The sequence below is a fragment of the Geotrypetes seraphini genome, chromosome 1, assembly GCF_902459505.1.
Source record: "Geotrypetes seraphini chromosome 1, aGeoSer1.1, whole genome shotgun sequence".
In the NCBI taxonomy this organism is placed as follows: domain Eukaryota; kingdom Metazoa; phylum Chordata; class Amphibia; order Gymnophiona; family Dermophiidae; genus Geotrypetes; species Geotrypetes seraphini.
In genome coordinates, this window is record NC_047084.1 from 114485351 (window position 1) to 114498028 (window position 12678).

Consider the following 12678-nt stretch of genomic DNA (forward strand, 5'->3'; position numbering starts at 1 on the left):
TAGGAACTGTTCTTTGCTTTGCTCCAGGGAAGGGTGAGAGCAGAATCTCCTTGTTGCGTTGGAATTGCGTTCCATTGGTGGGGGGGGGGGGGTTTCTTCTTATTAGTATTTCATTTCCCTTTATAAATGTTTAAACTTTTGCAAGCAAAGAGGAGGCTGAAGTGGCAGCCCTGGGCCTCAGCGCGCCCTCGACGCAATTTCCGGATCCCACTTGTGTGGGGGCGGGGTGACGTGTCCTCGGTCAGACTGACGTCCCTTTGGGCCGCTCCTGAAGCGACTTTCGCGGGAGACACAAGGAAGAGCCCGCACGCGGGTTGACCCCCCGCTACGCCCCCTGAGCCCCCTTGCGCCAACCCCAAACGACGCCCGCACGCGCTCTGGCGTCGCTTCCGGGAGTTGGGGGCGGAAGCGGAAGCGGCGCGTGAGCGCCGCCTAAGCTCACAGATGCTGCGCTCCGTGAGCCTGGCGCGAGGCCTTCTGCGGCCACAGGTCAGCTCCCGCCCTTTCCTTTCTCGCCCTAGCGAAGAGGCTCTTCGCGCCTTTCCTGAAGAGAACGGCTGAGCGCGCGCAAGAGCCAAGCCAAAGTGGCGCGCGGGGGTCCGAGCGGGAGCCTCAGCACCCTCACGTTGTGGCTTCCTCAACTCGGTCCAGCTTTTCCACGTCTCTGCAATGAAAAGACATTTGCATAGCATGCAGATTTATGCAAATTGAATGGATATGCTGAAAACCTGAGTCCAAGAGCGAGCCCCCCCCCCCCCCAGGACACACAGCACCTGCAGTGGCAGATAAATGCTAACCCTAAAACAGGGGTTGGGAACTCCGGGCTCGAGAGCCGTATTCTCAGGATTTCCCCACTGAATATGCATTGAAAGCAGTGCATGCAAATAGATCTCATGCATATTCAGTAGGGAAATCCTGAAAACCCGACTGGAATAGGGCTCTCGAGGACTGGAGTTCCCTACCCCTGCCCTAAAAGCTTCTCTGGACACAGAGCGTTGCTGAGCCACTTCTGCTGCTTCTGGATTAGGGATCTCAAAGTCCCTCCTTGAGGGCCGCAATCCAGTCTGGTTTTCAGGATTTCCCCAATGAATATGCATTGAAAACAGTGCATGCACATAGATCTCATGCATATTCATTGGGGAAATCCTGAAAACCCGACTGGATTGCGGCCCTCAAGGAGGGACTTTGAGACCCCCTGTAATCTAGACTATCTCTGCCCCTCCCCCCTTCCTTTGTTGGTTTATGGAGCTGCATGGATTACTTAATTTGCTTGTCTAGAAAGGGAAGGCCATAGGGAGTGGGGCATAGATGGCTGGGTTGTTCCAGGGGTGATAATAATAACAGTTTATGTACCGCAGGACTGTGAAGTTCTATGCGGTTTACAATGATTAAAAATGTTACAGATTGAGTAATACTAACAGAGTTGAAGTTTAGCGATCAGTTATTGTGGGGAGAGATTGTGCAGTGTCCGGGTTATTTGATGACTTGATGTGTTTTTGTGGATTGTGTTTCGCAAGGCAGGAGGAAAGTTTTAAACTATGGCCAGGAGGCGGCTGAGCGTTTCTAATCATACCTAGACAGGCTCAAGGCGACTTACAAAGAAAAGGGAGAGAAAGGGGGAATATTTGGGTAGGGGGTGGAGATCTGAGAAGTTCAAGTGTCAAAGAGGTTGACTTCACTTTTAGTTATTGAGATTTATTTTTTATTGAAGTGTTTGAAATACTATGATAATAACAAAACCCCCCAGTAACAAATGAAAATGCAAAAGGTGAAGAAACTAATATTTTGTAATATTCCACTGGACAGCATGGTATATAACCCAGGTACTGAAAAAACTCAAAAATTAAATTGCGGATCTTCTATTGGTAATCTTTAACCTCTCATCTATGGTTCCTGCCCAACATAATGCCAGTTTAAAAAAAAAAAAAGTTCTGGGATGATATAAGTCTGATGGTCCCAAAAAATGCCACAATGGTTCTAGCAAATTTTCAGCGGCAGTATGTAGTTAAATTCCACTGAAAATCTGAAGATGTGGTCTGCTCCACCATAAATGAGCAATACAGGAGACTCCTGCCCCGTTAAATCCTTCTTTTCATTGTTCAATATTATGCAAATATTGACCAGAAAAGAAAGTACAGTAAACTCCCTCAAATTCGCACATCGCGGACTCAGTAATTTGCGGTATTTTCCAACCACCACTTCCTTATACTAAAGTCATGGTTACACCAATCAGGAGCTGCTTTGACATTCTATCTGGCATGTCAAAGCAGCTCCTGATTGGTGTAGCCTATCTTTAGTAACAGGAAGAGGCGGTCAGAGCATACCGCAAGTGATTTTCTGTACCCACCGGCACCCTTTTGACAGGTGCAAAACGGAACCCCCGTGAATTTCGTGGGAGTACTGTACTGCTTAATTAGAGTTGAAGGATAAATAATTTAGCTTTTTTCCCTTTCCTATTGCATTGAATTTTCTTTACTTCCTTTAATACTGTTGCCACTTTGTCATTTGTAGCTGGCTATCTTGTAGCTGCGAATAGCTGTATGATGTGGTCAGGTTGAAGGATGCTCAAAATCAAATCCAGTGCACAGTGGATAATGGTAATCCATGAAATGATATCTAAGCATTATTTTTTTTACAACACTTTCTATAAAGTGGTATGGTTGCTGTCAGTCCTACAAAGTGACTTGGCCACAATTTTGAATGAATATCTGATTTTCATGTTCTGAAGGGTGAGGGCATCTAGGACTCTGATTCTAGAAGGCTTTGTTTTGACTTTCTAGAATCAGGAGGTCAAAATTTCACATATCATTGACGTTCTTTGGTGATATTGGTAATGGCCAAGTCACTTTGTAGGACTAATACAGCGGAGCCACTACTTTTTGTAAAGAAAGTAGAAATACTGCAGTTGTGAAGCACTACTGCCTACATCAGATTTCATGATCACCAGTCAAAAGCAACATTGGTTTTGGATTGAGTTACTTCTGTGTGCAGAATTATTGGGTTGGTTGTCGGGTAGAACATGTCTTGGATAATTTATTGTCTTAGCATATATAGTTATAGGCCTGTTAGATATTAAAATATAGATGAGTCCTTTCCTCGCAGTGTCTTCTGGTGGGGTAAGAAGGAAAGCTGGAACTCCATTCAAGCCTAAGATGTGAATTAGCGACACAAGCTTAACCAGAAAAATGCAGGGAGGTAGTTTTTTAAGTGCTGTAAAATGGTTGAGGACTAGCGCATATACAGTCATGTGGAAAAATTAGGACACCCCATGAAATATTCAGTTCTTTCTTAAGAAATTTTGACATATTAATGTCAAATCTTTTTCTTTTTTAATCTTTGGAAAAGAAAGTGATGTAATTGCAGGTAAACAACAAAACGTTTCCTTGATTTACTCATGAAACAAAAGATATCCACAAAAATTGGTATTCAAACTGAGGGATAAATGAAAACAACCCCACATATCCTCCCACTTAAAGTGGCTCAAATCACACACAGGTGTATCATATCAGATGCACACGATTAGAACATCGTTACTTAGCATTTTGAAGGCGGTTTGCCCTACTTAAACCTCAGACATTTAGTTTGGTGTGCGCTGCGGTGAGAGTGAATACCATGGTAAGATCAAAAGAGCTGTCTGAGGCCTTCAGAAAGAAGATTATAGCGGCTTATAAGTCTCGAAAGGGATTTAAAAAGATCTCGAAATAATTTGATATTAGCTATTCCATGGTCTGGAAAATAGTGTACAAATGGAGGACTTTCCAAACAACTGCCAACATGCCCAGGTCCCGTCCAAGCAAGTTGATCACAGAGCAGACTGCAAGATGCTAAAAGAATTCTCCAAAATCCCTAAAATGTCATCACGGGACCTACAGCAGGGTCTTGCTACTGTTGATGTGAAAGTGCATGCCTCTACAATCAGAGACTGCACAAATTTAACTTACTTGCATGGGAGGTGTGCAAGGAGGGAACCTCAAGGTCAGACTGAAGTTTGCCAGAGAGAACATATAGATGCACCAGGACTTCTGGAATAGTGTTTTATGGACAGGAGTCTAAAATTTAATTATTTGGACACCAGAAAAAAGGTCATGTTTGGCGTACACCAAATACAGCATTCCAGGAAAAGAACCTCATACCAACTGAAGCATGGAGGTGGAAGTGTTGTGGTTTGGGAGTGCTTTGCTGCAGCAGGACCTGGCCAGCTCACCATCATAGAATCCACCATGTGAGACCATCTGTAAGAAAATTAAAGCAGAAACGAAACTGGACCCTGCAACACAATAATGACCCAAAACATACCAGTAAATCCATCAAGGACTAGCTGAAAACTAAGAAATGGAGAGTCATGGAGTGGCCGAGTCAAAGCCTCGATTTTAATCCCATTGAGATGATATGGGGTGATTTGAACGGGCTGTAGATGCCAGAAACCCCTCAAACATCTCAAAGCTGAAAGAATTCTGCATTGAGGAGTGGGCCAAACTTTCCTCAGACTGATGTCAGAGACAGGTAGATGGCTACAAGAAGTGACTCACTGCAGTTATTTTAGCCAAAGGGGGTAACACTAGCTATTAGAGTATAGGGTGTCCTAAATTATTCCTTAGTTAGAATGCATATTTTTGTGGATATCCTTTTTTTTTCATGAGTAAATCAAGGAAAGTGTGTGTTGTTTACCTACAATTACATTCCTTTCTTTTCCAGAGAAATAAAAAAAAAAAGGATTTGGCATCGATATGTGAACATTTCTTAAGAACTGAATATTTCATGGGGTGTTCAAATTTTTTCACATGATTGTATTTACAAGATGCAGACTAAGGGCTACTTTTAGAAAGCTGCAGTAGTGATTCCCTGGCAGAGTTCCTATGAGTATCTGGAGCAGCGTGGGCATTCAGCGCGGCTCTCTGTACTAAAAACTGCTAGCACAGTTTAATAGAAGAGGGGGTAAAATTATTTCCATATGTTGCTGTCCGTTGAGCCTCTATCTGGCCCAAATTTTAGCTGTGTTTTTTGACCACACTCCTTGTGAAATATCTTGTCAGGGCAGTTGCTGTCTGCAGTGTCTTGGATGTGTCCTATGGAACAGAGTATGGGGAAGAGAGCTTGTGCTGTCCCCAAGGACGTCCTGTGGAGCAGTGTGTGAGGGAGAGAGCATTTGCTCTCCATGTATGTGTGTGTGTATGTGGAGTAGTACTGTCCGATTTGCCCTGGTGTAGACGAGGGAAGGGGGGACCAAAGACACATGCATATGCTGGACTGGGGGGAGAGAGAGGGTGGGAAGAAATAATGGGTCTATAAATAGAGAAGAGAGAGATGGGGAACAATGGGATTTAGGGAGGGAAGGAACAGAAAGAGAGAGAAGTTGGACACAAGGGATGGTTGGGGAGGCACAGAGATACTGGATAGGAGGATAGTTGGGAAGAGAAAGGGAAAGCTGGTGGCCCCTGGGGTGGTAGGGAAGGAGGACGAGATGCTAGATGAAAGGTTGATGAGATTGAGAGATGGGTGGATCTGGGGATTGTGGGGTCCTTCGCTGCAGCTGTGGGAATGGAGATGAAAAAAAGGAAAGATGCCAGACCTCTGGGGGGGAGGGAAGGGAAATGGAAGGGGAGGAAAGAGATGGAAGATGGGTGGTTAGCATGGAGAAAGAAGAAAACGACATAGAACATAGAAAACATAGAAAGATGACGGCAGAAAAGGGCTACAGCCCACCAAGTCTGCCCACTCTACTGACCCACCCCATTAAGTCTGAGTGCTAATGACCCAGCTCCTTAACTCGACCCTCGCAGGGATCCCACGTGGATGTCCCATTTATTCTTAAAGTCGAGCACGCTGGTGGCTCTGATCACCTGCTCCGGAAGTTTGTTCCACTGATCCACCACCCTCTCTGAAGAAATACTTCCTGGTGTCACCACTAAATTTCCCTCCTCTGAGTTTGAGCGGGTGCCCCCTTGTGACCGAGGGTCCCTTGGGAAAGAATATGTCATTTTCCACCTCGACACGACCTGTGACGTACTTAAATGTCTCTATCATGTCACCCCTTTCCCTGCGCTCTTCTAGAGTATAGAGCTGCAATTTGCCCAGTCTTTCTTCGTATGAGAGACCCTTGAGTCCGGAGACCATCCTAGTGGCCATCCGCTGGACTGACTCAGCTCGAAGCACATCTTTACGGTAATGTGGCCTCCAGAATTGCACACAGTATTCCAGATGAGGTCTCACCATGGTTCTGTAAAGTGGTATTATGACTTCAGGTTTGCGGCTAACGAAGCTTCTATTGATACATCCCATCATTTGCCTTGCCTTGGATGAGGCCTTTTCTACCTGTTTGGCAGCCTTCATGTCTGCACTGATGATTACTCCCAAGTCCCGTTCTTCTGAAGTCCTAGCTAGTGTTTCTCCATTCAAGGTGTATGTTCTGCATGGATTTCTGCTGCCGAGATGCATGACCTTACACTTCTTAGCATTGAAGCCCAGCTGCCATATCGAGGACCAGTTTTCCAACGTGATCAGATCATGCGTCATGCTATCCTTGAGATTGCTTTCGCTTACTGTATTACACAGTTTGGCATCGTCGGCAAACAGTGCTACTTTACCCTGAAGCCCTCGGGTCAAGTCCCTTATGAATATGTTGAAAAGGGATGGTCCCAGGACTGAGCCCTGCGGCACTCCGCTGGTCACCTCCGAAGTCTCAGAGAGGGTGCCGTTGACCATCACCCTCTGAAGTCTTCCACTCAGCCAATCATTGACCCATGCAGTTAGTTTCTCACCTAACCCCATCGATTTCATCTTGTTTAATAGTCTACGGTGTGGGACACTGTCAAAAGCTTTACTGAAATCCAAGTACACTACGTCCAGACAACTCGCTTGCCAAGGTCTCCTGCCCGTTTATCTGATGATGTCTCTGGGACCAACATGATTTGAATAATGACCAGACAAAAGGTAGAAAAAAAAATTTATTTCTGTTTTGTGATTACAATATATAAGATTTGAAATGTGTATCCTGCCAGAGCTGGTGTTAAACAAACAAAAAAGACTTTTCCTCTCTCTGTTAAATCCTAGCTCACGTTTGAGGTCTATTTTGTTTACACCACAGCGCCAGTGTGGGTAGGAGGGGGTGAAGAGGCTATAAAATAAACCCACCAGGATGTTTGAAAAAAAACAAACCAAAAAAACCCACCCAATTGGGTAGGAAAATCTAATTGAAAAATCGATTCAATAGGCTGAATAGAATCAAAATTTTTTTCCCCGAATTGGGCAAAATTAGTGGGGATGGAGGGAGGAATTCTATGCAGGCAGAGATTGCATGTGTCTGTAGAGCACAGCATGAGGAAGCATGAATTTTGTTCCAGGGTGTGAGGGTGCATGTTGTTTTCTGAGATGTGATGGATAATGTGGTTCTTCTGGGTATATGCTAAATAATGTGAGAGAGAGAGAGTGCATTTCTTGTCCTGGCGTATGACAGGTGTTTCCTTTTAGTTCCCAGCGGTGTGAGGGACTGTGATAGAGGATTCTCTTGTTTTTACACTCTCTTCTTCCTTCCTAGAGTTGCAGACGTCGCTTGCCAGTGCAGTGGATGACCGCAGCCCAGCAGCGATGCTTGTCCAGCTTGCCTATGAACACCATAGTGCTCTTTGTGCCCCAGCAGGAGGCCTGGGTAGTGGAGCGAATGGGCAGGTTTCATAGGATACTGGAACCGGTAAAGCACACCTTTAACACTTTGCATAATCATTTACAGGCTTCTTTTTTGGGGAGAGTGGTTTACCTTGGAGTTGCTCAGCTTTTGAGCAGAGTGGTTGGAGAAGAGTTGTAAAAACCTTGGTGAGGGAGAGGAGAGAGAGAAACTCTAGCTTTCGAATGGGAAGTTAGGGGACAAGAACACATACGAGGAGATGGTAAAAAGTTCTCAGCCTAACCAACTTTCTATTTTGCCACTGTAGCTGAAAAGAGTGTTATTTTATTTTGCAAAGTGCCAATTTACAGAATCATAAGAACATAAGAAGTTGCCTCCACTGGGTCAGACCAGAGGTCCATCTCGCCCAGCGGTCCGCTCCCGCGGCGGCCCATCAGGTCCATGACCTGTGAAGTGGTTTCTGACCCCTTCTATGACCTACCTCTAGTTCTATCTGTACCCCTCAATCCCCTTATGCTCCAGGAACCTATCCAAACCTTCCTTGAACTCCTGTAAAGTGCTCTGGCCTATCACATCGTAATGCTGTTTTGACATTGTTTCAGATCATGGATTGAACCATGTCAACTAAAAGTGTGGAATTATCAAGTGTGGAGCTCCGAGCCATCATGACATTCCTATTCCTGCAGAAGAAAAGTCCAAAGAAACCCCCATGAATGTATGATGCAAACACTGAGTGACAAATGCCCACAGTGAAGAAGTGGTGTGCAAATTTTCAGCATGGGGATATTGAGACCGAAGATGCAGCAAGGTCTGGGAGATCTCAAAACAGGGTCAACTGAAATTGTTGTCCATGTCCATTACTTGATTTTGGCAGATCGGTGAATATTGGCTAAAACAATTGCTGAGACACTACGGATATCCAGGGAACGTGTTGGGTGTTTAATCCACGAGCAGCTGGGTATGCAGAAACTGTCAGCCAAGTGGGTGCCCAAATCAAATTTCAGGTTTATTAAAAAATGTATTATACCGCCTAATCAGGCTTCTAGGCGGTGTACATCAATCAATAAAAACAGTCAAGTTAATAAAATAGACATAGTTGGGGGGAACAATTAACCAAACGGACAGATTTGAACAAAAGGAAAAGGGGTAGAACTACAAAATTATAAAGGAAAGAACAAGAGGTGGGGAAAAAGCCCAAGAGAAGGGATGTCGAAAGGAGAAATTAGGTTCTTACCTGCTAATTTACTTTCTTTTAGCTTCTCCAGACCAGTAGAGGTTAACTTTACGAATGAGTATATATCTAATCATGACCAGCAGGTGGAGACTGAAAACAAAACTTTGGGACAGTATATACTATCCTCCCTTCTCTATTTCCCTCAGTCTGCCGAATAGCCAAGCAGAACCAAGAACTGGAAAACAGGAAGAAAACAATACTCCGAACAGGAGTAACAAATAACATACCCAAATGCTGTTGGAAAATGCAGAGGAGAAATACCCGAAGGAAAATGTCCCCACAGCTCGCCAGCTAAGCCAGCCGAGCCACAGCCGCTGTTCTTTAATTCTCCCCGGCCCTAGAAAAATACTAGAACCCGCAGCAAAAAACAAAAACTGCCCGCGAAAACAGCCCCAACAACAACAACAGACAGGGTGGGGACCTCTACTGGTCTGGAGAAGCTAAAAGAAAGTAAATTAGCAGGTAAGAACCTAATTTCTCCTTCTTTAGCACTCTCCAGACCAGTAGAGGTTAACTTTACGAATGGGACGTACCAAAGCAGTCCCTCTCACGGGCGGGACCCCCGAAGGGCCGATACCAGAACACGCTCACCGAACACCGCGTCCCGACGCGCCTGAACATCTACCCGATAATGTCTAACAAAAGAATACAAGGAGGACCAAACCGCAGCCTTACAAATATCCACCGGAGGCACGAGCGACGACTCAGCCCAAGAAGCCGCCTGACCCCGAGTGGAATGAGCCTTGAGAAACTCCGGAACAGGCTGCTGTTTCAGAAGATAAGCGGAAGCAATCGTCTCCTTGATCCAGCGCGCAATAGTAGCCTTAGAAGCGCCAGCTCCCCGACGAGGACCAGCCAGGAGGACAAAGAGATGATCGGACTTCCGGAATTCCTGGGTCCGCTGCACATCAGAGCGAAGGACCCGACCGACATCCAACTTGCGCAGCTGCCGTTGCTCAGAAGAGCCCTCCCGACCACCCAAGACCGGGAGAACCACCGATTGATTGACATGAAAAGGAGAAACAACCTTCGGCAGAAAGGAAGGAACAGGCCGCAAGACGACCCGCTCCCTAGACAACTCCAAGAAGGGAGCCCTACAAGAGAAAGCCTGCAGCTCAGAAATACGCCTAGCAGAAGTAATGGCCACCAAAAAGACCGCCTTCAAAGTAAGGTCCTTCAAAGAACAGTCGTCCAAGGGCTCGAAAGGCGGGCGCACCAAAACAGAGAGAACCAGATTAAGATCCCAAGAGGGAACCGAGGGCCGTAGGGGAGGCCTAAGCAACTTGGCCGCCCGCAGAAACCGAATCACATCAGGAAGAGCCGATAAACGCTGACCTGACACCAACCCTCGAAAGGTCGACAGGGCCGCAAGATGAACCCGGAGAGAAGACCAAGCCAGGCCTCAATCCAGGCCATCCTGCAAGAACTCTAGAATGTTAGGCAGAGAAGCGCGAAAAGAGGTCACTCCCCGCGCCCGACACCATTCCTCAAAGAGACGCCAAACCCGCACATAAGCCCGAGAGGTAGAAAGCCTCCGGGACCCCAACAGTGTAGCGATCACCTTGTCTGAATATCCCTTCTTGCTAAGGCGACCCCTTTCAAGAGCCACGCCGTAAGACAGAAGAGAGACGGGTCGAACAAGGGAATGGGACCCTGCATCAGAAGGTCGTCCGAGAGAGGCAGAGGAAGAGGAACCGCCACCAGGTGCCTCACCAGATCCACATACCACGGACGTCGAGGCCAATCCGGAGCCACCAGCACCACCAAACCCGGATGGTGAACAATGCGAAGAAGCACTCTGCCCACCAGCGGCCAAGGAGGGAACACATACAACAGCCCCTCCGTTGGCCACGGCTGGACCAGAGCATCCAGACCCTCGGCCAGCCCTTCCCTGCGACGACTGAAGAAGCGGGGCACTGTGGCGTTGCCACTCGTGGCCATCAGGTCCATCAGGGGCTGCCCCCAATCTTGCACTATCAACCGAAACGCTCCGGCGCCGAGAAACCACTCTCCTGGATCCAGGAAGTGACGACTGAGGAAGTCTGCCTGAACATTTTCTACCCCGGCTATATGAGAAGCCGAGAGGTCCAGAAGATGGGACTCCGCCCAAACCATGAGCCGAGCCGCCTCCTGCGCCACAGGAGTGCTCTTGGTGCCCCCCTGACGATTGACATAAGCCACCGCCGTGGCATTGTCCGACAGGACTCTGACCGACTTGCCCAGCAAAAGGGAGTGGAAAGCTAACAGCGCCAGCCTGACCGCTCTGGTCTCCAACCCGTTGATCGACCAGGAGGCCTCCTCCGCGGACCAGGTGCCCCGAGCTGAGTGGCCCATAAACTGAGCCCCCCAACCGAGGAGACTCGCATCCGTAAGGAGCACCGTCCACTGCGGGAGATCCAGACCCACCCCCTGAACCAGGTGAGGGGTCCGGAGCCACCAGCGCAGACTGCAGCGCGCCAAGCCTCGCAGGGGAACCGGAACATCCAAATCTTGCCTCCGGGGAGACCACCTCCGGAGCAGAGCATACTGAAGAGGACGCATGTGGGCCCGCGCCCACCTCACCACGTCCAGGGACGCCGCCATTGACCCCAGGACTTGGAGGAAATCTCGCGCCCGAGGACCCCGGGACGCCAAAAGCAGGCGAATCTGAGATTGCAATTTGCTCACCCGGGCCTCTGGAAGGAAGACCTTCCCCAAGGAGATGTCGAACATAACCCCAAGGCACTCCAGACGCTGAGCCGGGACCAACCGACTCTTGGAAAGGTTGACCACCCAGCCCAGCGACCGGAGAAACTCCACCACCCGAGCCGTAACCCGGGAGCTCTCCTGCAACGACTTTGCCCGAATCAACCAGTCGTCCAGGTAGGGGTGAACCAGGATGCCCACCGACCGCAAGGCTGCCGCGACGACCACCATTACCGTGGTGAACGTCCGAGGAGCCGTGGCCAGACCAAAGGGAAGCGCACAGAACTGAAAGTGCCGCCCCAAGATCGCAAAGCGAAGGAAGTGCTGATGAGAGGCCCGAATTGGAACCTGCAAGTAGGCCTCCGTCAGATCGAGAGACGAAAGAAACTCCCCCGGCTGAACCGCCAGAATGACCGACCGCAGCGTTTCCATGCGGAAAGACGGAATCTTGAGAGCTCTGTTGACCCCTTTCAAATCCAGGATGGGCCGAAAGGTCCCCTCCTTTATGGCCACCACAAAGTAAATGGAGTACCTGCCGGTGCCCCACTCCGTAGGGGACACCGGCACCACTGCCTCGAGATCTAGCAAACGCTGAAGGGTCTGACGAAAAGCCTGCGTCTTCCATGGAGTCTGACATGGAGAAGCGAGGAAAAGGTCCGGCAGAGAGCGGGTAAACTCCAGAGCGTAACCGTCCCGCCCCACCTCAAGGACCCACTGATCGGACGCGATCTCGGCCCATTTGGGGAAAAATTTGCGCAGCCGGGCCCCCACCGGAACCAAAGGGGGCGCCGGCAAGGAGTCATTGCGCAGGACGGGAAGCGGGGGAACCGGCGGAGGGATTCCCTGCCCCCCGACGGGCCCCCCGAAAGGGCTGCATGCGCTGGAAGAACCGACCCCGGGAAAAACCCTGAGCCGGGAAAGAAGCAGCCCCACGCCCCGGGCGATACTTGCGAAATTCCCGCAAACGCCCCCGGGCAGCCCCACACCTAGACGCAGGGCGGGCACGGTCCTCAGGCAGACGGGGCACCTTCGAGTCCGTCAGAGTCTGAATCAACTCATCTAATTCCTCTCCAAACAAAAAGACCCCCTAAAGGGAACTTTAGTAAACTTAGCTTTGGACGCAGAATCCGCCGCCCAA

The 12678-nt window shown here is 48.6% G+C and overlaps 1 protein-coding gene across 2 annotated transcripts in view; it reads left to right on the forward strand.

Annotated features, from left to right (window-relative positions):
* The first annotated feature begins 239 nt into the window (after positions 1-239).
* STOML2 (stomatin like 2) overlaps positions 240-12678 on the forward strand; it is a 66587-nt gene continuing 54148 nt past the window's right edge. Inside the window, exons 1-3 of one of the 2 annotated variants that reach the window (XM_033936220.1) lie at positions 474-489; positions 2512-2597; positions 7535-7687. In XM_033936220.1, the coding sequence (XP_033792111.1) occupies positions 2562-2597; positions 7535-7687 (189 nt within the window). In that variant the 5' untranslated portion in view covers positions 474-489; positions 2512-2561. Of the gene's footprint in view, positions 490-2511; positions 2598-7534; positions 7688-12678 lie in introns of both variants that reach the window. The other variant, XM_033936215.1, reaches the window with a different exon arrangement.